At 41.6% G+C, this 25,379-nt stretch overlaps 1 protein-coding gene across 1 annotated transcript in view; it reads left to right on the plus strand.

The window, feature by feature from the left end:
- Positions 1–25,379, plus strand: part of MYCBP2 (MYC binding protein 2) — a gene marked incomplete in the record, with an annotated part of 1,460,675 nt that overhangs the window by 305,945 nt on the left and 1,129,351 nt on the right. Inside the window, 3 exon segments of the mRNA XM_053707907.1 lie at positions 51–255; positions 487–651; positions 2,944–3,102. Coding sequence (XP_053563882.1) covers positions 51–255; positions 487–651; positions 2,944–3,102 — 529 coding nt within the window.

Raw genomic sequence — 25,379 nt, forward strand, 5'->3', positions numbered from 1 at the left:
TTTATCAGGTAAGTTCTTACATAAATTATGTTTTTTATAATTCTTTTTAGACATACTACACTGGCAAGTATCAGAGCCTTGGAATTAAACAAGGTGGTCCTTCATCAGGGAAATGGGTTGAATTGCCCATAACAAAATCTCCAAAGATTGTCCAGTTTTCAGTTGGTCATGATGGTTCACATGCCTTACTCACTGCAGATGATGGGAGCGTATTCTTTACAGGAACGGCGAGTAAAGGGGAAGACGGAGAATCTAGTAAGTGCTTTACAGTCGGTTTGCTTCTGTCAACAAGAGTTGTGACTAGTAATGTATTTTGCACCCCAGTAATACTGGAGTTTTTTTTTTTTACCAAATTTGGCTGTTAGAATGACCTAATTTTGGTGTGGAAATGTCTGTCAGTAGAATTGTGTTAAGCAATAGATGCTACTTTAAAAAAAAATGTAAAAAGCTATTTTAATTCACCCTTTGATATTTTGTTCCTCACAGCTAAAAGCAGAAGACAGTCAAAGCCTTATAAGCCTAAAAAAATTATAAAAATGGAAGGGAAAATAGTAGTAAGCACTGCTTGCAATAATGGGAGCAGTTCTGTCATTACCAAGGACGGCGAACTGTACATGTTCGGAAAAGATGCTATTTATTCTGACAACTCAAGTAAGTGAAGAAAACAAAATGTGATAGCTTTGTTAGCGTAGTCTGCTGTTGAGAATCAGTAAAAACAAGCACTGTTGATAAAAGGGCATTAAAGTATTTTTTTATGTATTAATAATAGCTGTTCATCACTGCATTGAAAAAGATCTTCATAAAAAATAAATGCTTTAAAACCTTTTTGATTGTAACAAATCATCAGGTCTAAGGAGAAAATCGCATGCACTTTTATAAACACTCACTGTGTTATTTGTAGCTTAGTTAGACAAAATGCATCATAATGTACTGTACTTTTCTCCTTAATCCTGTACCACCTGCATAGTAGTCGAGGTTTTAAATTGTTCCTTTATTATCTTGCAGATTAAATAGATGGTTTTGCCACTAAAACCACCACACACATTTAAATTTTTAATACCTTAGAGCAGAGCTTTCCAAACTTTTCATGTTGGCGACACACTTTTTAGACCTAAATCATTTTGTGACACAGTAACTCAGTTGTACTAGCAAACAAGAGGTTAAACTAACTTGTTTTAAGAGATATGGACACATACATAAATTATATAATAACAAAATGTATTTACAAGTAACAGTATGTATGTGCAAGAATTAAAAAAAAGTTTAATAACACCAATAGCTAATTACTATTTTAATGAGATGTATAAGGTTGATGGGATGAACACAGTTTCTGAATATTTGGTGGAATTTTAGATGAAGACACTCTAATTTCATCATCAAGCATTTTTAAGCTTCCCCTTTCTATCCATATATCAAGAGCAGGAGCAGCAATGCACTACTGGGAGCTAGCTGCAAAAACCCCCCCACTGACTTCTGACTTCAGCTCAGCGTTTAAGCTGCCACCCTCAGAGCTCGGTGAGTCCGATTGACTACTGCCTGCGCTGCAAACACACTGCTGTCCCACTCACTGTGCAGTCACGAGCCGATTAAGGAGACTACACGTGCAGTCAGGAGCCAATGTGCCGCCAAAGCCGCCAATGGGAAAAGTTTCAGTTCCCACTTAGCTGCGACAATAGGTTAAGATGATCTGCGACCCCCTAGGTATCAATCACGTGTCAACCATGTGATATGCGTAGCAGGCAGGCGGAAAGTCAGAAACAAAAAAAAATTGTTAAAAAAAAATTAAATTTAAAAAAATTTGTGCTGAAGCAGGGACACACCTACACACTGCTGCCGACACATTAGTGTGTCCCGACACACAGTTTGGAAAGCACTGCCTTAGAGAAAGATCGATAAGATGACAAGGTCTGCTGGTTCTTTATGTTCAGCCCATTTGAATGGGCAATTTCTTTTTAGAAGAATAAGCCATGGTTTCAATCAGCAAAGCAGAAAAAGACGGCAATCCTCAAGGCACAAACCAACTATTTCAAATACAAAAACCATACCTTTTTAATGAGCTATTTCCCATACATGTAATGCTATGCAGCAGGTATAACAAGCCATTTGAATCACATACAGGTATACCTTACTTTACAGCGCTTCGCTAATACAGCGCTTTGTGGTGCTGAAGTTCAACCTCCAAGGATTTTAAAACCGTGCTATAATCATTGTGATATTGCAAGAAAAGTGACTGGCACCATTTTGTTATGCGCAGTTCACTCTGTTTACATCATTACAGTGCAATCTGTGTCTCAATGCTATAGTCTGGCAAATTGTACTACAGTAATTGTCACTATTTTACAAGTACAGTATTTATTGAATACTAATTGAATACTGTGCTGTGCTAGTGTTAAACTAAACATAGCACTATTGCACCCCTAATATATGTTAGTTCAAACAAGTTTTCAAGTTTTTAAACACACTGGCAACTGAAAAGAAAGCTAAAACTGCCTTGTTTCACGTTAAGGCGGTTTTCACTTTACAGCGGGGCTTCTGTCCCTAACCCGCTGTATAAACGGGGTATACCTGTAATTAGATACTGTACTGTAAATGTGTTTCCCGCCCCTTAATTACACAAGCACATTTTTCAGAGGACATCTACAATAAAATAGAAAAAATTATTAATGTATACTACACTATTCTCTATAGGTACATATTTCATAGGGATTCATTTTTAAATGAGTATCTTTCCTTTTGATTTTACCAACTGAGCTTTTGAGATTATACAGAAAACTCAATGGAGTATAAGTAGTACTTTTCTACCTTATGTAAAATATATTTATAAATATTTAAATCTTTCCTATAACATAATTATCATGATCATAGCTTCTCTTTATTGTAATGTTTATTATGTTGTATTGCTATCACAACAGTTTTTTACATTCTTTGCTAACCTTCTTACAGATTTAGTAACAGACCTGAAAGGACATTTTGTAACCCAAGTAGCTATGGGCAAAGCCCATACCTGTGTTTTGTCAAAGAAGGGAGAGGTGTGGACTTTTGGGGTGAACAACAAGGGACAATGTGGAAGAGACACTGGTGCAATGAATCAAGGAGTAAAGGGTGAGGATTTTGTTCTTATGCATTTTTTTTATCTATTCAAAATTAAGAGACCACTGCAAATTGGTTTTTCTTTTTATAGATATGTGTTTAAGTAAAATGAATGTGTTTGAGTATGGTCAAAATAAGAAAAAAGATGCAATGTTTTCAGACTTCGAATAATGCAAAAAAAAAAGTTCATATTCATTTTTAAACATAATACTAATGTTTTAACTTAGCTATAGTTCAGAGATCAATATTTAGTGGAATAACCCTGATTTTCAATCACAACTTTTTATGCGTCTTGGTATGCTCTCCACCAGTCTTTCACATTGCTGTTAGATTACTTTATGCCACTCTTGGTGCAAACATTCAAGCAGCTTGGATTTGTTTGATGGCTTGTGACCATCCATCTTCCTCTCGATTACATTCCAGAGGTTTTCATTGGTGTTCAGGTCCGGAGATTGGGATGCCTATGACAGGGTCTTGATCTGATGGTCCTCCATCTACACCTTTATTGACCTAGCTTTGTGGCATGGAGCAAACACAGAGTTGGAGAACATTGTCAGAGCAAGTTTTCTTCCAGGATAACCTTGATTCCTGCATCCTTCACGAAGATGAATCTCCCTGATTCCTGACTAGCTAAAGCACCCCCATATCATCAGTGATCTTCCACCAAATTTCACAGTGGGTGCGAGACACTGTGGCTTGTAGGCCTCTTCAGGTCTCTGTCTAACCATTTTATGACCAGGTGTCGGGCCAAGCTGCAAATTGGACTTAATAGAGAAGATGACCGTACTCCAGTCCGGTAAAAAGTATATCAAAATGGTGTATATAGGTACTTACATCAGATAATTTGGTTCCAGGTTGTTCACGGGTTATTATATCATATACCCGGTTCTTTGTATTTGGCAACCTTGAGGAAATCCTGGGGTCTCTTTTAAACGGCTGTTTGGCAAACTGTACACAGTGATTGTCACGCTTCTAACACAGACCGTTACAGCTCCCCTTCCAACACCTGCTATTTACAGGTGCTCCATCTGGACAAAGTTTATCGGGTAGGTAGTTTGAGCTTCAACCTTGCCACTAGGAGTCTATTTTGAACCGCTGTGCACTTCACACCAGCTGCAAATTGCCAGGTCACTTGATGTCATCCTAAGGTTGTTGAGTGACATTCCAATGAGTTTGGCTGTCATTCTGGGCATTGTAGAGTGTGTTTTGCCCTCTGTCAGTATGTAGCTTTGTTGTCTTCTGCCTGACCTTGTTCTTATGAACTGCCGTCTGAAATTTTCAGCATGTTGATAACCTAACGCTCATTGTATCCCTCTGCCAGTAAAGCCAGAATTGAAAACATTTTTTCTCACTCAACTTTTTTTGACATTGTCAATATTTTTTGTTTTTACTCCAATTGCTTTTGAGGTACTACTAGCACCTTTTTTTGCCATACAGCTTGCATGAGGATAGTGATTACCACAGCAGTGGTATATATACTATAATAAATGCTCTATTTCTCCAACATAGGTGTGTCCGGTCCACGGCGTCATCCTTACTTGTGGGATATTCTCTTCCCCAACAGGAAATGGCAAAGAGCCCAGCAAAGCTGGTCACATGATCCCTCCTAGGCTCCGCCTACCCCAGTCATTCTCTTTGCCGTTGTACAGGCAACATCTCCACGGAGATGGCTTAGAGTTTTTTAGTGTTTAACTGTAGTTTTTATTATTCAATCAAGAGTTTGTTATTTTAAAATAGTGCTGGTATGTACTATTTACTCAGAAACAGAAAAGAGATGAAGATTTCTGTTTGTATGAGGAAAATGATTTTAGCACCGTAACTAAAATCCATGGCTGTTCCACACAGGACTGTTGAGAGCTATTAACTTCAGTTGGGGGAACAGTGTGCAGTCTCTTGCTGCTTGAGGTATGACACATTCTAACAAGACGATGTAATGCTGGAAGCTGTCATTTTTCCCTATGGGATCCGGTAAGCCATGTTTATTACGATGGTTAATAAGGGCTTCACAAGGGCTTATTAAGATTGTAGACTTTTCTGGGCTAAATCGATTCAGTTTTAAAACATATTTAGCTTTGAGGAATCATTTTATCTGGGTTTATTGATATTATAATATCGGCAGGCACTGTATTAGACACCTTATTTCTCTGGGGCTTTCCCAAAGCATAAGCAGAGCCTCATTTTCGCGCCGGTGTGGCGCACTTGTTTTTGAGAGGCATGGCATGCAGTCGCATGTGAGAGGAGCTCTGATTCTTAGAAAAGACTTTCTGAAGGCGTCATTTGGTATCGTATTCCCCTTTGGGCTTGGTTGGGTCTCAGCAAAGCAGATACCAGGGACTGTAAAGGGGTTAAAGTGTTAAAACGGCTCCGGTTCCGTTATTTTAAGGGTTAAAGCTTCCAAATTTGGTGTGCAATACTTTTAAGGCTTTAAGACACTGTGGTGAAAATTTGGTGAATTTTGTACAATTCCTTCATGTTTTTTCGCAATTGCAGTAATAAAGTGTGTTCAGTTTAAAATTTAAAGTGACAGTAACGGTTTTATTTTAAAACGTTTTTTGTACTTTATTATCAAGTTTATGCCTGTTTAACATGTCTGAACTACCAGATAGACTGTGTTCTGAATGTGGGGAAGCCAGAATTCCTGTTCATTTAAATAAATGTGATTTATGTGATAATGACAATGATGCCCAAGATGATTCCTCAAGTGAGGGGAGTAAGCATGGTACTGCATCATTCCCTCCTTCGTCTACACGAGTCTTGCCCACTCAGGAGGCCCCTAGTACATCTAGCGCGCCAATACTGCTTACTATGCAACAATTAACGGCTGTAATGGATAATTCTGTCAAAAACATTTTAGCCAAAATGAACCCTTGTCAGCGTAAGCGTGGCTGCTCTGTTTTAGTTACTGAAGAGCATGACGACGCTGATATTAATATCTCTGAAGGGCCCCTAACCCAATCTGAGGGGGCCAGGGAGGTTTTGTCTGAGGGAGAAATTACTGATTCAGGGAACATTTCTCAACAGGCTGAACCTGATGTAATTGCATTTAAATTTAAGTTGGAACATCTCCGCATTCTGCTTAAGGAGGTATTATCCACTCTGGATGATTGTGAAAAGTTGGTCATCCCAGAGAAACTATGTAAAATGGACAAGTTCCTTGAGGTGCCGGAGCTCCCAGAAGCTTTTCCTATACCCAAGCGGGTGGCGGACATTGTTAATAAAGAATGGGAAAGGCCCGGTATTCCTTTCGTCCCTCCCCCCATATTTAAAAAATTGTTTCCTATGGTCGACCCCAGAAAGGACTTATGGCAGACAGTCCCCAAGGTCGAGGGAGCGGTTTCTACTTTAAACAAACGCACCACTATACCCATAGAGGATAGTTGTGCTTTCAAAGATCCTATGGATAAAAAATTAGAAGGTTTGCTTAAAAAGATGTTTGTTCAGCAGGGTTACCTTCTACAACCAATTTCATGCATTGTCCCTGTCACTACAGCCGCATGTTTCTGGTTTGATGAACTGATAAAGGCGCTCGATAGTGATTCTCCCCCTTATGAGGAGATTATGGACAGAATCAATGCTCTCAAATTGGCTAATTCTTTCACCCTAGACGCCACTTTGCAATTGGCTAGGTTAGCGGCTAAGAATTCTGGGTTTGCTATTGTGGCGCGCAGAGCGCTTTGGTTGAAATCTTGGTCGGCTGACGCGTCTTCCAAGAACAAGCTACTAAACATTCCTTTCAAGGGGAAAACGCTGTTTGGCCCTGACTTGAAAGAGATTATCTCGGATATCACTGGGGGTAAGGGCCACGCCCTTCCTCAGGATCGGCCTTTCAAGGCGAAAAATAGACCCAATTTTCGTCCCTTTCGTAAAAACGGACCAGCCCAAAGTGCTACGTCCTCTAAGCAAGAGGGTAATACTTCTCAAGCCAAGCCAGCTTGGAGACCAATGCAAGGCTGGAACAAGGGAAAGCAGGCCAAGAAGCCTGCCACTGCTACCAAGACAGCATGAAATATTGGCCCCCGATCCGGGACCGGATCTGGTGGGGGGCAGACTCTCTCTCTTCGCTCAGGCTTGGGCAAGAGATGTTCTGGATCCTTGGGCGCTAGAAATAGTCTCCCAGGGTTATCTTCTGGAATTCAAGGGACTTCCCCCAAGGGGGAGGTTCCACAGGTCTCAGTTGTCTTCAGACCACATAAAAAGACAGGCGTTCTTACATTGTGTAGAAGACCTGTTAAAAATGGGAGTGATTCATCCTGTTCCACTAAGAGAACAAGGGATGGGGTTCTACTCCAATCTGTTCATAGTTCCCAAAAAAGAGGGAACGTTCAGACCAATTTTAGATCTCAAGATCTTAAACAAGTTTCTCAAGGTTCCATCTTTCAAGATGGAAACCATTCGAACTATTCTTCCTTCCATCCAGGAGGGTCAATTCATGACCACGGTGGATTTAAAGGATGCGTATCTACATATTCCTATCCACAAGGAACATCATCGGTTCCTAAGGTTTGCATTCCTGGACAAACATTACCAGTTCGTGGCGCTTCCTTTCGGATTAGCCACTGCTCCAAGGATTTTCACAAAGGTACTAGGCTCCCTTCTAGCGGTGCTAAGACCAAGGGGCATTGCAGTAGTACCTTACCTGGACGACATTCTGATTCAAGCGTCGTCCCTTCCTCAAGCAAAGGCTCACACGGACATTGTCCTGGCCTTTCTCAGATCTCACGGCTGGAAAGTGAACGTGGAAAAGAGTTCTCTATCCCCGTCAACAAGGGTTCCCTTCTTGGGAACAATTATAGACTCTTTAGAAATGAGGATCTTTCTAACAGAGGCCAGAAAAACAAAACTACTAGACTCTTGTCGGATACTTCATTCCGTTCCTCTTCCTTCCATAGCTCAGTGCATGGAAGTGATCGGGTTGATGGTAGCGGCGATGGACATAGTTCCTTTTGCGCGCATTCATCTAAGACCATTACAACTGTGCATGCTCAGTCAGTGGAATGGGGACTATACAGACTTGTCTCCGAAGATACAAGTAAATCAGAAGACCAGAGACTCACTCCGTTGGTGGCTGTCCCTGGACAATCTGTCTCAAGGGATGACGTTCCGCAGACCAGAGTGGGTCATTGTCACGACCGACGCCAGTCTGATGGGCTGGGGCGCGGTCTGGGGATCCCTGAAAGCTCAGGGTCTTTGGTCTCGGGAAGAATCTCTTCTTCCGATAAATATTCTGGAACTGAGAGCGATATTCAATGCTCTCAAGGCCTGGCCTCGGCTAGCGAGGACCAAGTTCATACGGTTTCAATCAGACAACATGACAACTGTTGCGTACATCAACCATCAGGGGGGAACAAGGAGTTCCCTAGCGATGGAAGAAGTGACCAAAATCATTCTATGGGCGGAGTCTCACTCCTGCCACCTGTCTGCTATCCACATCCCAGGAGTGGAAAATTGGGAAGCGGATTTTCTGAGTCGTCAGACATTGCATCCGGGGGAGTGGGAACTCCATCCGGAAATCTTTGCCCAAGTCACTCACCTGTGGGGCATTCCAGACATGGATCTGATGGCCTCTCGTCAGAACTTCAAAGTTCCTTGTTACGGGGCCAGATCCAGGGATCCCAAGGCGGCTCTAGTGGATGCACTAGTAGCACCTTGGACCTTCAAACTAGCTTATGTGTTCCCGCCATTTCCTCTCATCCCCAGGCTGGTAGCCAGGATCAATCAGGAGAGGGCGTCGGTGATCTTGATAGCTCCTGCGTGGCCACGCAGGACTTGGTATGCAGATCTGGTGAATATGTCATCGGCTCCACCTTGGAAGCTACCTTTGAGACGAGACCTTCTTGTTCAGGGTCCGTTCGAACATCCGAATCTGGTTTCACTCCAGCTGACTGCTTGGAGATTGAACGCTTGATTTTATCGAAGCGAGGATTCTCAGATTCTGTTATCGATACTCTTGTTCAGGCCAGAAAGCCTGTAACTAGAAAAATTTACCACAAAATTTGGAAAAAATATATCTGTTGGTGTGAATCTAAAGGATTCCCTTGGGACAAGGTTAAGATTCCTAGGATTCTATCCTTCCTTCAAGAAGGATTGGAAAAAGGATTATCTGCTAGTTCCCTGAAGGGACAGATTTCTGCCTTGTCGGTATTACTTCACAAAAAGCTGGCAGCTGTGCCAGATGTTCAAGCCTTTGTTCAGGCTCTGGTTAGAATCAAGCCTGTTTACAAACCTTTGACTCCTCCTTGGAGTCTCAATTTAGTTCTTTCAGTTCTTCAGGGGGTTCCGTTTGAACCCTTACATTCCGTTGATATTAAGTTATTATCTTGGAAAGTTTTGTTTTTAGTTGCGATTTCTTCTGCCAGAAGAGTCTCAGAATTATCTGCTCTGCAGTGTTCTCCTCCTTATCTGGTGTTCCATGCAGATAAGGTGGTTTTACGTACTAAACCTGGTTTTCTTCCAAAAGTTGTTTCTAACAAAAACATTAACCAGGAGATTATCGTACCTTCTCTGTGTCCAAAACCAGTTTCAAAGAAGGAACGTTTGTTGCACAATTTGGATGTTGTTCGCGCTCTAAAATTCTATTTAGATGCTACAAAGGATTTTAGACAAACATCTTCCTTGTTTGTTGTTTATTCAGGTAAAAGGAGAGGTCAAAAAGCAACTTCTACCTCTCTCTCTTTTTGGATTAAAAGCATCATCAGATTGGCTTACGAGACTGCCGGACGGCAGCCTCCCGAAAGAATCACGGCTCATTCCACTAGGGCTGTGGCTTCCACATGGGCCTTCAAGAACGAGGCTTCTGTTGATCAGATATGTAGGGCAGCGACTTGGTCTTCACTGCACACTTTTACCAAATTTTACAAGTTTGATACTTTTGCTTCTTCTGAGGCTATTTTTGGGAGAAAGGTTTTGCAAGCCGTGGTGCCTTCCATTTAGGTGACCTGATTTGCTCCCTCCCTTCATCCGTGTCCTAAAGCTTTGGTATTGGTTCCCACAAGTAAGGATGACGCCGTGGACCGGACACACCTATGTTGGAGAAAACAGAATTTATGTTTACCTGATAAATTTCTTTCTCCAACGGTGTGTCCGGTCCACGGCCCGCCCTGGTTTTTTAATCAGGTCTGATAATTTATTTTCTTTAACTACAGTCACCACGGTACCATATGGTTTCTCCTATGCAAATATTCCTCCTTAACGTCGGTCGAATGACTGGGGTAGGCGGAGCCTAGGAGGGATCATGTGACCAGCTTTGCTGGGCTCTTTGCCATTTCCTGTTGGGGAAGAGAATATCCCACAAGTAAGGATGACGCCGTGGACCGGACACACCGTTGGAGAAAGAAATTTATCAGGTAAACATAAATTCTGTTTTTTATTTGGAATTTTGGAAATATGCTTTCAGTAGTTTTATAGAATAAAACAAAAATGTTCATTTTACTCAAACCCATAACTAGAAATAAAATTTAAAAACAAATGGTTGGGTGAGGGGCTAAACCAATCCTACTTTGCCAAACTAAAGGAACTACCTCCTTCCTAGGTAGTTAGTTCAGAATTAACAAACAAATATATGTATAGTTGGCGCTCAAAGCTGTGGGATATGGAATATATATTTACACTTTATATGCACCAGCCTACTATCTGGAAAGAACGCTGTAGACCAAATATAATAATAAAATATTTCTAAAGTTTATTTTCAGAATAAATGGTTGTTGAAATTGTCACCTAAAAATATTCAATCTTAAAAATCACATTCACTCTGCACTAGTTCTATATTGATCAATATAAAAAAACACAATCACACTCCCAATCATGCAATGCAATTGGATATAACAAACACAATACCTCTAAAATTAACAATTGTAAAATTTTCAATCGTATAATATCCCAATATATAGTATCCTTTCCTTTGGGGTTAAATTTCGTTCATTTTAGACAATCCTCCAATATAAAGTATCCTTTCAACTATGAATGTGAGTCAGTCTTAGATATCTGCTTAATCCAAATCTTTCACCAAAGTCCCAATGCAATCACCCGTTATACCGGGACTACTGAAATATTTCAGTGGGTTAAAAGGGCTCTATTTACTCCTTTTAATATGTAAGATATCCGCGTTAATGCAAGACTTAAAGTTGTGAATCACTCTGGTGGATTACGGAGGTTCTTATGTCTCCTTCAAATGTCTCTGTATGGGCTGTCAGCGATATTACCTGATATAGAGTTGTAAGCCGCTGTAGTGGATTAGAGAGGCTCTCTTACCTCCAGTGTCTTTGTATGAGCTGTCAGCGCTGTTACCTGACCTGATGCTCCAACCTCGATCTCTCCTATGACTGCGGCTCCAATGCTCCGTTTGAGCTTGTGACGTCACCCGGTTTCCGGATCCCGTGTGGTGACCGATACTTGCGCAAGTATATTTCTTTGATGCCGGTCCTGGGTAAGCTTCTTCCAGAACTTCTCTGCACTTCAGTACACCAGGTACGCAGAGTATGGCGATCCTCCTTATCCCAGGTCTTACTTTGAAAAACGAAGTTATCCGTGTCTCCAATTTGCAGGACAGTCCTTTCTACGCGTTTCAACCTGTTCACTGGGTCTTTGTCAAGATACTGTTTCCTGCAATTCTCATCATTTAAATATCCTAATGATCCAGGTGATTCGTTAGCCTCCTACTTCCTCCTACAGAAATGTCAAGTGGAGGGAAAGAAACATGCTCTTTGTTTTCCATATTAACAAAGCATTTCTATTCCCATGGATACTTTATTATACATTTGAGGATACATATTGGGATCAATGAAACACAAAGTGGGAATATAAAAATACGAAATATACATTATATATAAAAACATATAAAAAAATTCATGGATAAATTAATTCAAGTTGTTGATAGATGAAATTAATAAAAGTTATTTTAACCAACATTTTCTTTAAAATTTTCTGATAAAAATAAAATATATAAAAGATATATTTTACACTAAATCTCACATTCGTAATTCATTCATCAAATAACCTTAACCACTATAAAACTAAAACTATGGCATAGAGATTAAAAGTATACACTGACAGATGACTGGGGTCCATAATGGACTAAAGACCATATATATCACATTATATTAAAGTGCTGAAGTGGGATTTATGGGATTACTAATCTATTTTATTAATTTAAAAATGATTAAATTAGAAAAGTTAGAAAAAATTAAGTTAAAAAAGGGGCCAACTCCAACTCTGAGTTCAACCCATTAGGGTAAAGGGTATTAAAATTATAAATTAACTCTGCTTCTCTCTTTAAAAGTTTATTCTCATAATCCCCTCCCCTCCAATTATTCCGTACTAAGGAGAGGCACCAGAATTTAAGGTCTTTTATATTATTTTTATGCACTAATCTAAAATGCTGGTACAGGTGAGTCTCCAAATTTCCTTTTTCTATATTCCAGAGATGCTCCCTTATCCTATCCCTGAGCATCCTGGTTGTTTCCCCTATATATAATAGATGACAGGAACATTGTAGCATGTATACCACCCCTTGCTACTGCATCTGATGGTATCTTTAATGTTGTACTCTTTATCTGTGCCAGGAATTATAATATTTTTCTTTTTCATTCCACATCTACAGGATTTGCAAGTTATGCACGGAAAAAAACCTCTGACTTCCTTTCTTCATAAATCTGTTTCCCTATTTCCATTATTTACTTTTTTTTTCTTTTGATTTGACTGGGGAGTTGGAGTTGGCCCCTTTTTTAACTTAACTTTTTCAACTTAATTAATTTTTAACTTTTCTAATTTAATAATTTTTAAATTAATAAAATAGATTAGTAATCCCATAAATCCCACTACAGCACTTTAATATAATGTGATATATATATGGTCTTAAGTCCATTATGGACCCCAGTCATCTGTCAGTGTATACTTTTAATCTCTATGCCATAGTTTTATTTTTATAGTGGTTAAGGTTATTTGATGAATGAATTACGAATGTGAGATTTAGTGTAAAATATATCTTTTATATATTTTATATTTATCAGAAAATTTTAAAGAAAATGTTGGTTAAAAGAACTTTTATTAATTTCACCTATCAACAACTTGAATTAATTTATCCATGAATTTTTTATGTTTTTATATATAATGTATATTTCGTATTTTTATATTCCCACTTTGTGTTACATTGATCCCAATATGTATCCTCAAATGCATAATAAAGTATCCATGGGAATAGAAATGCTTCGTTAATATGGAAAACAAAGAGCATGTTTCTTTCCCTCCACTTGACATTTCTGTAGGAGGAAGTAGGAGGCCAACGAATCACCTGGAGCATTAGGATATTTAAATGATGAGAATTGCAAGAAACAGTATCTTGACAAAGACCCAGTGAACGGGTTGAAACGCGTAGAAAGGACTGTCCTGCAAATTGGAGACACTGATAACTTTGTTTCTCTTGTAAGGTGTATCCAGTCCACGGATTCATCCATTACTTGTGGGATATTCTCCTTCCCAACAGGAAGCTGCAAGAGGATCACCCACAGCAGAGCTGTCTATATAGCTCCTCCCCTAACTGCCACTCCCAGTCATTCTCTTGCAGCTCTCGACAAGAAAGGAAGTATCAAGAGAGATGTGGTGAATTAGTGTAGTTTATCTTCAATCAAAAGTTTTTTATTTTTAAACGGTACCGGCGTTGTACTGTTTTTACCTCAGGCAGATATTAGAAGAAGAGTTTTGCCTGAGGTTTTTGATGATCTTAGCAGGTTGTAACTAAGGTCCACTGCTGTTCTCACACACAACTAAAAAGTATGGGAAAACTTCAGCTGGGGGAACGGCCTGCAGAATTAACTGCTCTGAGGTATGTTCAGTATATTTTTTTCTAGAGAGATAAGGTCTAGAAAATGCTGACAGTGCCTGATATATTTAAGGTAAGCCTGATTACAGTGATTTAACAGACGACTGGGATCATGCTTGCAGTAAAGGGTAATATTCATGTTACTTGCTCTTATTACTTAGTATGTAAAACGTTTGCATGATATATAAAAAACGTTTTTTACTGAGGGTGATAAATCTTTATTTGGGGCCTAGTTTTCCACATGGCTGACTAGATTTCTCCTAGGAGTAGTTATTTATGGCCCTTTCACTTTGAGTGCATGGTGGGAGGGGCCTATTTTCGCGCTCTAATTGCGCAGTAATTTTTACATTCTGAGACAACCAGCTTCCCTGAAGGAGTCCCCTGACATATTGGACCTCTGTAAAGGGTTTTTGTGCCTACAAAAGTTGTTTTATGGGCAGGTAGGAGCCACAGTAGAGCTGTGGCAGTTTGCTTGTGACTGTTATAACGGTTTTACAGTTTTTCTGCTTTGTTTTTGAGCCTGAAGGGTTAATCATTCATTTGCAAGTGGGTGCAATGCTATTTTAGTCTATTATACACACTGTAAAAATTTCGTAGTGTTAACTGCTTTTTTCCCCCCACTGTTTTGCAGTTTTTGTGTTTGTTTTTTTCCCTTAAAGGCACAGTACCGTTTTTTATATTCTGCTTTTTAACATTTATTAAAGTGGTTTCCAAGCTTGCTGGTCTCATTACTAGTCTGTTAAACATGTCTGACATAGAGGAAACTCCTTGTTCATTATGTTTAGAAGCCATTGTGGAACCCCCTCTTAGAATGTGTACCAAATGCACTGATCTTACTATAAATTTTAAAGACCATATTCTGGCTTTAAAAGATTTATCACCAGAGGAAATTGACAAGGGGGAAGTTATGCCGACTAACTCTCCCCACGTGTCAGTCTATAACTCCCGCTCAAGGGACGCCAAGTACATCTAGCGCGCCCATTGCGTATACTTTACAAGACATGGCGGCAGTTATGAATCATACCTTACAGAGGTATTGTCCAAACTGCCAGGGTTACAAGGAAAGCAAGACAGCTCTGGGGCTAGAACAAATACAGAGCTCTCTGACGCTTTAGTAGCTATGTCTGATATACCCTCACAATGTGCAGAAGTTGAAGCAGGAGAGCTTCTATCTGTGGGTGATTTTTCTGACTCAGGGAAGACACTTCAACCTCATTCTGATATGTCTACATTTAAATTTAAGCTTGAACACCTCCGCGTGTTGCTCAGGGAGGTTTTAGCGACTCTGGATGACTGTGATGCCATTGTAGTCCCAGAGAAATTGTGTAAATTGGATAAATACTATGCAGTGCCTGTTTACACTGATGTTTTTCCAATACCTAAGAGGTTTTCAGAAATTATTACTAAGGAATGGGATAGACCAGGTGTACCGTTCTCTCCCCCTCCTGTTTTTAAAAAGATGTTTCCTATAGATGCCACTACACGGGACTTGTGGCAAACGGTCCCTAAGGTGGAGGGAGCAGTCTCTACCCTAGCGAAGAGTACAACTATCCCTGTCAAGGACAGTTGTGCTTTTCTAGATCCAATGGACAAAAAATTAGAGGGTTACCTTAAAAAATTTTTTATTCAACAAGGTTTTATTCTCCAGCCCCTTGCATGCATTGCCCCTGTCACTGCGGCCTTCTGGTTTGAGTCTCTAGAAGAGGCTCTACAGGTAGAAACCCCATTGGATGATATCCTTGACAAGCTTAAAGCTCTTAAGCTAGCCAATTCATTTGTTTCTGACGCCGTTGTTCATTTAACCAAGCTAACGGCTAAAAACTCAGGTTTTGCTATTCAGGCGCGTAGGGCGCTATGGCTCAAATCCTGGTCAGCTGACGTTACTTCAAAGTCTAAGCTTCTCAACATTCCCTTCAAAGGGCAGACCCTATTCGGGCCTGGACTGAAGGAGATAATTTCTGATATTACTGGAGGAAAAGGTCACGCCCTTCCTCAGGATAGGTCCAACAAATTAAGGACCAAACAGACTAATTTTCGTTCCTTTCGAAACTTCAAGAGTGGCGCAGCTTCAACTTCCTCTAATACAAAACAAGAGGGAAATTTTGCCCAGTCCAAGCCGGTCTGGAGACCTAACCAGGCTTGGAACAAAGGAAAGCAGGCCAAAAAACCTGCTGCTGCCTCTAAAACAGCATGAAGGGTCAGCCCCCGATCCGGAAACGGATCTAGTAGGGGGCAGACTTTCTCTCTTCGCCCAGGCTTGGGCAAGAGATGTCCAGGAACCCTGGGCGTTGGAAATTGTGTCCCAGGGATATCTTCTGGAGTTCAAAGCTTCTTCCCCAAAAGGGAGATTTCATCTCTCACAATTATCTGCAAACCAGATAAAGAGAGGGGCATTCTTACATTGCATTCAAGACCTCCTAGTTATGGGAGTGATCCACCCAGTTCCAAAGGAGGAACAGGGGCAAGGCTTCTATTCAAATCTGTTTGTAGTTCCCAAGAAAAAGGGAACTTTCAGACCAATCTTAGATCTCAAGATCCTAAACAAATTTCTCAGGGTCCCATCCTTCAAGATGGATACTATTCAAACCATCCTACCTATGATCCAGGAGGGTCAATATATGACTACCGTGGACTTAAAGGATGCTTATCTTCACATTCCGATACACAGAGATCATCGGTTTCTCAGGTTCGCCTTCCTAGACAGGCATTACCAGTTTGTAGCTCTTCCCTTTGGGTTAGCTACGGCACCAAGAATCTTTACAAAGGTTCTAGGGTCACTCCTAGCGGTCCTAAGGCCGCGGGGTATAGCAGTAGCCCCATACCTAGACGACATTCTGATACAGGCGTCGAATTTTCAAATCGCCAGGTCCCATACGAACATTGTTCTGGCATTTCTGATGTCTCATGGGTGTAAAGTGAACGAAGAAAAGAGTTCTCTATCCCCTCTCACAAGCGTTTCCTTCCTAGGAACTCTGATAGATTCTGTAGAAATGAAGATTTACCTGACAGAGGCCAGGTTGTCAAAACTTCTAAATTCCTGCCGTGTTCTTTATTCTACTTCTCGCCCTTCAGTGGCTCAGTGTATGGAAGTAATCGGCTTAATGGTAGCAGCAAGGGACATAGTGCCGTTTGCCCGCCTACATCTCAGACCGCTGCAACTCTGCATGCTCAGTCAGTGGAATGGGGATTACACAGATTTGTCCCCTCTACTAAATCTGGATCAAGAGACCAGGGATTCTCTTCTCTGGTGGCTATCTTGGGTCCATCTGTCCAAGGGTATGACCTTCCGCAGGCCAGATTGGACAATAGTAACGACAGATGCCAGCCTTCTGGGCTGGGGTGCAGTCTGGAACTCCCTGAAGGCTCAGGGCTCGTGGACTCAGGTGGAGGCACTCCTTCCGATAAACATTCTGGAACTAAGAGCGATATTCAATGCTCTTCTTGCTTGGCCTCAGCTTGCTGCCGTCAGGTTCATCAGACTGTAGCCTACATCAACCATCAAGGGGGAACAAGGAGTTCCCTAGCAATGTTGGAGGTTTCAAAAATAATTCTATGGGCAGAGGTTCACTCTTGCCATCTATCAGCTATCCATATCCCAGGAGTAGAGAACTGGGAGGCGGATTTTCTAAGTCGGCAGACTTTTCATCCGGGGGAGTGGGAACTCCATCCGGAGGTGTTTGCACAGTTGATTCATCTATGGGGCAAACCAGAACTGGATCTCATGGCGTCTCGTCAGAACGCCAAGCTTCCTTGTTACGGATCCAGGTCCAGGGATCCCAAGGCAGCGCTGATAGATGAGCTTCGGTGATTTTGATAGCACCTGCATGGCCACGCAGGACTTGGTATGCAGATCTGGTGGACATGTCATCCCTTCCACCATGGACTCTGCCGCTGAGGCAGGACCTTCTACTTCAGGGTCCTTTCAACCATCCAAATCTAATTTCTCTGCGTCTGACTGCTTGGAGATTGAACGCTTGATTTTATCAAAACGTGGTTTCTCTGAGTCGGTCATTGATACCTTAATCCAGGCTCGAAAGCCTGTCACCAGGAAAATCTATCATAAGATATGGTGTAAATATCTTCATTGGTGTGAATCCAAGGGTTACTCATGGAGTAAAGTCAGGATTCCTAGGACATTATCTTTTCTCCAAGAAGGATTGGAGAAGGGATTGTCGGCTAGTTCCTTAAAGGGACAGATTTCTGCTCTGTCTATTCTTTTGCACAAGCGTCTGGCGGATGTCCCAGACGTTCAGGCGTTTTGTCAGGCTTTAGTTAGAATCAAGCCTGTGTTTAAACCTGTTGCTCTGCCATGGAGTTTAAATTTAGTTCTCAAGGTTCTTCAAGGGGTTCCGTTTGAAAATCTGCATTCCATAGATATCAAGCTCTTATCTTGGAAAGTTCTGTTTTTGGTAGCTATCTCTTCGGCTCGAAGAGTTTCAGAGTTATCTGCCTTACAGTGTGATTCCCCTTATCTGACCTTCCATGCAGATAAGGTAGTTTTGCGTACCAAACCTGGGTTTCTTCCTAAGGTGGTATCTAATAAGAATATCAATCAGGAGATTGTTGTTCCGTCACTGTGTCCTAATTCTTCTTCAAAGAAGGAACGTCTATTACACAATCTTGACGTGGTTCGTGCTTTAAAGTTTTATTTACAAGCTACTAAGGATTTTCGTAAAACATCTGCATTGTTTGTTGTCTACACTGGACAGAGGAGAGGCCAAAAGGCTTCAGCAACTTCTCTTTCTTTTTGGTTAAGAAGTATAATCCGCTTAGCTTATGAGACTGCTGGCCAGCAGCCTCCTGAAAGAATTACAGCTCATTCCACTAGAGCGGTGGCTTCCACATGGGCTTTTAAAAATGAGGCTTCTGTTGAACAGATTTGTAAGGCGGCGACTTGGTCTTCGCTTCATACTTTTTCTAAATTCTACAAATTTGATACATTTGCTTCTTCGGAGGCTATTTTTGGGAGAAAGCTCTTACAGGCAGTGGTGCCTTCCGTTTAAGCGCCTGCCTTGTCCCTCCCTTCATCCGTGTCCTAAAGCTTTGGTATTGGTATCCCACAAGTAATGGATGAATCCGTGGACTGGATACACCTTACAAGAGAAAACAAAATTTATGCTTACCTGATAAATTTATTTCTCTTGTGGTGTATCCAGTCCACGGCCCGCCCTGTTATTTTAAGGCAGGTGTTTTTTATTTTTAAACTACAGTCACCACTGCACCCTATAGTTTCTCCTTTCTCTTGCTTGTCTTCGGTCGAATGACTGGGAGTGGCAGTTAGGGGAGGAGCTATATAGACAGCTCTGCTGTGGGTGAGCCTCTTGCAGCTTCCTGTTGGGAAGGAGAATATCCCACAAGTAATGATTGAATCCGTGGACTGGATACACCACAAGAGAAATAAATTTATCAGGTAAGCATAAATTTTGTTTTTGCATTTTCTGCGATGACATCTGAGATCACTGTATGTTCTGCCTTGGGGGTGATAGGAAGAGTTAAAGTGAGGTGTTAGAAAAGATTCTTCAATCAAGAGTTTATTATTTTTAAAGTAGTGCCAGAGAGTTCTACTTTGTCCTAGGGTGTAGCCGTAGTCCATATCAATCTCTACAGTAGCTCAGTCTCTTTGGTGGCTTTAGAGCAATGGGAACTTGTGGGACATAATTCTCACTGCGCCTCCCATACTGATGCTGCCCTGACTAAGAAAACCTGAAGCAGTTTACTCAGGACTTTCGTTTCTTTCCAGGTCCATGGGAGGGAGAGGACCTCTTAAACCTGGGAACTGCCTTACTGCCAGGCAGAACATTAGGTGCTAACCTTTTTTCTAGAGGTAGAGATCTCAGAGAAAGTTTGGGCACTTTCTCAAATTTACATTTGACCTCATTTAACTTGGATTCAGACTCCCCTAGTTTTAGCAGGGGATATTTAGGCAGTTAGGATGCAGGCACTGACTTGTCTTTCATTCCCCTGGCTAATAATAAGGCTGCCTGGGTGAAAGAGATAGTATATCTGCTTACAGACTTTTATATTTGGGCTTGCATTGCTGCTTAGACATGGACCCCTAATACATTGCTGGGCACAGACTGTAACATAAATAAACCTGACACTATAGGACTGAGCAACTTAGACACATGTTGCTGGTCAGTCTGTCTGCTTGATCCAGGGGGTGACAATGGGACCGGGAGATTACATGTTTGCCTTTTTATTCATGCATAGACTACCGGTGTAGGTACAGTGTGTGTGCGGAGTTACCATGATAACAGCGGTGTTGCATCTTTTACTTGAGAGAGTGCTCTATTTTGGACTTAAGTTCTAGCCTTTTACTCCCGGCTCCTTTACTCAGATAATGGCGACCGGGAGATAACTTGGATGACGCCCACGAGGGGCGGAGTTGTTAAATGGCTCCAAGGCTTTCTCTCCTCCCTCCTGACAGTTCTGGATATGCGCTAGGAGTGGAGGATGGCGCCGTACATAGAGACTCTTCCTTCTTGTCACTTCCAGTTATCGGAAGACGCTGAGGAATTTTTTGTCTAAATGATTGCGCTTCAGTCAGCGCTATAATGAGTTCAGCTTTGGTGTAGGCAGGTTGTCTGACGCTTCAGCTGGGTCAAGCTGAAGGTATAGATGGAGTGCTGACAAGTTCCTCATACATCTTCAATGTTTGACCTAATAAAAATAAAGATGTTTCATTTTAACATTTAAAGGGACAGTACCACTTGCCATATGTTGATTTTATTTGCAATTGGTTAAGTTTTTTATTTCATTATTCTGCTATATGTGAGGCAGGTTGATTAAACAAGTGTGCATTCATTTTTCTCACATGCAGTGCTCTGCGGTTCCTGGCTATTTCCATCTGGAATTGCTGCCCAAGACATTGTTTCCTTAATGTCATGGCGGTGTCTATGGACAGCAATGTTGACATGCTAGTTTGCTTGTTTCTGCACACAGAAATAAGAAATTACTTTTAAAAATTTAAAGAGTAAAGTTTTTTATGTGTCAATTTTTATTAAAAAATGTCACTCTTTTTCTGAACCTACTCCTTCTAAGGCGTTTGCTGTTTAGAAGTCTGTTGACAATGGTCAATCTATGCCACAAATTTCTCCTATAGTGTCCCACAAAATTTTATGGCCCTCATGCAGTGCCCTGCGCTTCCTCTCACACTCCACCCGGAGTTACTCTGCATTTCATGCATTATATGTTTTTCCCACGTTATAGAAAACATTACTAGAGGAATTATTTTCAATCATTTAGGGTGATTGATTCAGTAGTTGCTATTCCGAATGGTTCTTCCCTGTTACCTGAAAGAGGAAGATACTTCGGCATTATCTGAGAGAGAATTCTCAGACTCAGATGAATAATATCTTTATTTGATCCTGTGGTTGTTTTTATTTCAGTTTTTAGCTTGCACACCTCCGTTTGTTACTTTAGGAGGTTTTAGCTACCCTGGGCGACTCCGACACTACCGGTGTAATCTATCCTAGTGCGTCCAGTAAGTTATAAGGAATGGACCGCATTCCCTATATTTAAAAAGATGTTTCACATAGCCGACTCCGCTATGGGGGCTGGGCAAACATTCCCTAGGGTGGAAGGAGTAGTTTCCATCTTAAATAAGAGAACTACTATACCCTTAGAGGATAGTTGGATTTTTCAAAGGTCCTATGGACAAGAATTAGAAAAGGGATGTACACCAGGGCTTACAATGGCAACCAGCTGTGTATTTTGCTACCGTCACTTGTGCAATGGCATATTGGTTTGATGCGTTGTCTGATGCTACTAAGTCAGAAACTCCCCTGGATAAAATCCAGGATAGGATAAAAGCTTTCAAATTGGCTAATTCCTTTATTTCAAATTCTTCCCTTCAAGTTATCAAACTGGGAGCATAAGTTTCAGGTTTCTCTGTTCCTGCTCACAGAGCCTTATGGTTAGAGCCTTGTTCTACGGATGTATGCTCTAAGTCTAAGCTTTTAGTGATTCCTTACAAGGGGTAGACCTTGTTGGGACCTGGCTTGATGGAAATAATCTCTTTTGAAATTTAAAGAATTAAAAAAAATAAAAAAAATATATCCAAATAGCCTGCTGTTGAATCAAAGACAGCATGAAGGACATGCCCCCGATCCGGGATCGGATCTTGTAGGGGGCAGACTTTCTGTCTTCGCTCAGGCTTGGGTTCGGGGTCAAAAGTTTTTCTCCCAGAGGCAGGTTTCTGCTTTCAAGATTATCTGCAGATCAAACAAGAGGAGAGGCGTTCTTACACTGCGTAGGAGACCTCTCAGACTTGGGAGTGATTGTTCCAGTTCCAATACAGGTACAGGGTCTGGGTTTTTTATCCCAATCTGTTTGTGGTTCTCAAAAAAGGAGGGAACCTTCAGACCACTTTTAGATCTCGACAGTCTAAACAAATTTCTTAGTGTACCGTTTTTTCAAGATGGAAACTATTTGTTCCATTCTTCCCTTGATCCAAGAGGGTCCATTTATGAAAACAGTGGATTTCAAGGAAGCGTACCTTCATGTGCCATTCACAAGAATTGTCTCAAGTTCTAAGGTTTGCCTTTCTGGACAAATGCTTCCAGTTCGTGGCTCTTCCTTTCGGTCTTGCCACAGCTCAGAGTTTTCACAAAGGCTCTGGGTTCGCTGTTGGCGCAGTGGCGCCCTCTCTGGACGACATCCTTGTCCTGACGCCATCCTTACAGCAAGAAGAATTCACACGGACATGGTGTTATCCTTACTGCAATCTCACGGGTGGAAGGTAAATTTGGAAAAGAGTTCCTCTGTCCCAAGCACAAGGGTAACTTTCTTGGGAGCCATAATAGATTCCATATCAATGAAGATTTTTCTGACAATGTCAGGAAATCAGAGATTATCGATACTTGTCTAGTCATTCAGTCCACTCCTCGGCCTTCATTGGCTCAGTGCATGGAGGTAATCAGGCTGATGGTGGCAGCAATGGACATCATCCCGTTTGCTCAGTTCCATCTCAGACCTCTGCAGTTAAGCATGCTCAGGCAATGGATTGGAGATTATACAGATTTGTCTACTCGTGTATACTACTGGAGCAGGAGACAAGGGATTCTCTTCCATGGTGGTTGTCTCTGGATCATCTCTCCCAAGAACCTGCTTTCGCAGACCATCCAGTTCCAATACAGGTACAGGGTCTGGGTTTTTTATCCCAATCTGTTTGTGGTTCTCAAAAAAGGAGGGAACCTTCAGACCACTTTTAGATCTCGACAGTCTAAACAAATTTCTTAGTGTACCGTTTTTTCAAGATGGAAACTATTTGTTCCATTCTTCCCTTGATCCAAGAGGGTCCATTTATGAAAACAGTGGATTTCAAGGAAGCGTACCTTCATGTGCCATTCACAAGAATTGTCTCAAGTTCTAAGGTTTGCCTTTCTGGACAAATGCTTCCAGTTCGTGGCTCTTCCTTTCGGTCTTGCCACAGCTCAGAGTTTTCACAAAGGCTCTGGGTTCGCTGTTGGCGCAGTGGCGCCCTCTCTGGACGACATCCTTGTCCTGACGCCATCCTTACAGCAAGAAGAATTCACACGGACATGGTGTTATCCTTACTGCAATCTCACGGGTGGAAGGTAAATTTGGAAAAGAGTTCCTCTGTCCCAAGCACAAGGGTAACTTTCTTGGGAGCCATAATAGATTCCATATCAATGAAGATTTTTCTGACAATGTCAGGAAATCAGAGATTATCGATACTTGTCTAGTCATTCAGTCCACTCCTCGGCCTTCATTGGCTCAGTGCATGGAGGTAATCAGGCTGATGGTGGCAGCAATGGACATCATCCCGTTTGCTCAGTTCCATCTCAGACCTCTGCAGTTAAGCATGCTCAGGCAATGGATTGGAGATTATACAGATTTGTCTACTCGTGTATACTACTGGAGCAGGAGACAAGGGATTCTCTTCCATGGTGGTTGTCTCTGGATCATCTCTCCCAAGAACCTGCTTTCGCAGACCATCTTGGGTGATTGTGACAACAGACGCCAGCCTTCTAGGGTGGGGAGCAGTCTGGGGCTCCCTAAGGGCTTAGGGGGTTTGGACTCAGCCAGAATCTGTTCTTCCTATAATCATTCTGGAGCTGAGAGCGATCTACAATGTTCTTCTGGCCTGGCCTCAGTTAGCCTTGGTCCAGTTTATCCAGTTATTCCAGTCAAACAAAATAATGTCAGTGACTTACATCAATCATCAGGGAGGAACAAAGAGTTCCTTAGCGATGACAGAGGTACCCAAAATAATTTAGTGGGCGGAGGCCCATTCTTGCTGCCGGTCGGCAATCCACATCCCAGGGGTGCACAACTGGGAGGTGGATTTCCTGAGCAGGCAGACCTCTCATCCGGGGGAGTGGGAACTTCATCCGGATGTGTTCTCCAGCTTTTTTCCTCCCTTTGCTTTTCTTCCTCGGATCATTGCTCGATTCAAGCAGGAGAAGGCATCGGTGATCCTCATAGCACCGGTTTCGCCTCGCAGGATTTGGTATGCAGATCTGGTGGACATGTCATCTCTGCCACCTTGGAGACTTCCGTTGAGGAAGGACCTTTTAATTCAAGGGCCCCTCCTTCACCCAAATCTGTTTTTTTCTGAAACTGACTGCTTGGAGATTGAACGCTTAATATTATCTAAGCAGGGTTTTTCTGACTCGGCCATTGAGACCATTATTCAGGCTCGTAATTCTGTCACTAGAAAAATGTATCAAAAGATATGGCGTAAATATCTCTATTGGTGTGAATCCATGAGCTACTCATGGAGTAGAGTTAGGATTCCTAGAATTTTGTCTTTTCTCCAAGAGGGTTTGAAGAAAGGTTTATCGTCAAGTTCCCTAAAGGGTCAAATCTCTGTCTTTATCTATTTTGTTACACTAACGTCTGACAGATGTCCCAGAGGTACAATCATTTTGGTCAGACCTTGGTCAGGATCAGGCCTGTGTTCAAACCATTTGCTCCTCCATGGAGTTTGAATTTAGTTCTCAGAGTTCTTCAGGGGGCTCCGTTTGAGCCTATGCGTTCCTTAGATATTAAGTTGTTATCTTTGAAGGTTTCATTTCTTGTTGCTATTTCTTCTGCTCGGAGAGTGTCAGAGCTCTCTGCATTATAGTATGGGTCTCCTGATCTTATTTTCCATTCAGATAAGGTAGTTTTACGTACTAAATTAGGATTTCTTCCAAAGCTTGTTTTCTGATCGGAACATTAATCAGATTGTTGTTCTTGTTGTTCTTTCTCTTGTAAAGGTGTATCCAGTCCACGGGTTCATCCATTACTTGAGGTATATTCTCCTTCCCAACAGGAAGCTGCAAGAGGACACCCACAGCAGAGCTGTCTATATAGCTCTTCCCCTAACTGCCACCCCCAGTCATTCTCTTGCAGCTCTCGACAAGAAAGGAAGTATCAAGAGAGATGTGGTGAATTAGTGTAGTTTTTTACCTTCAATCAAAAGTTAATGGTACCGGCGTTGTACTGTTTTTACTCTCAGGCAGAAATT

The sequence above is a fragment of the Bombina bombina genome, chromosome 3 (assembly GCF_027579735.1).
Source record: "Bombina bombina isolate aBomBom1 chromosome 3, aBomBom1.pri, whole genome shotgun sequence".
Taxonomy (NCBI): domain Eukaryota; kingdom Metazoa; phylum Chordata; class Amphibia; order Anura; family Bombinatoridae; genus Bombina; species Bombina bombina.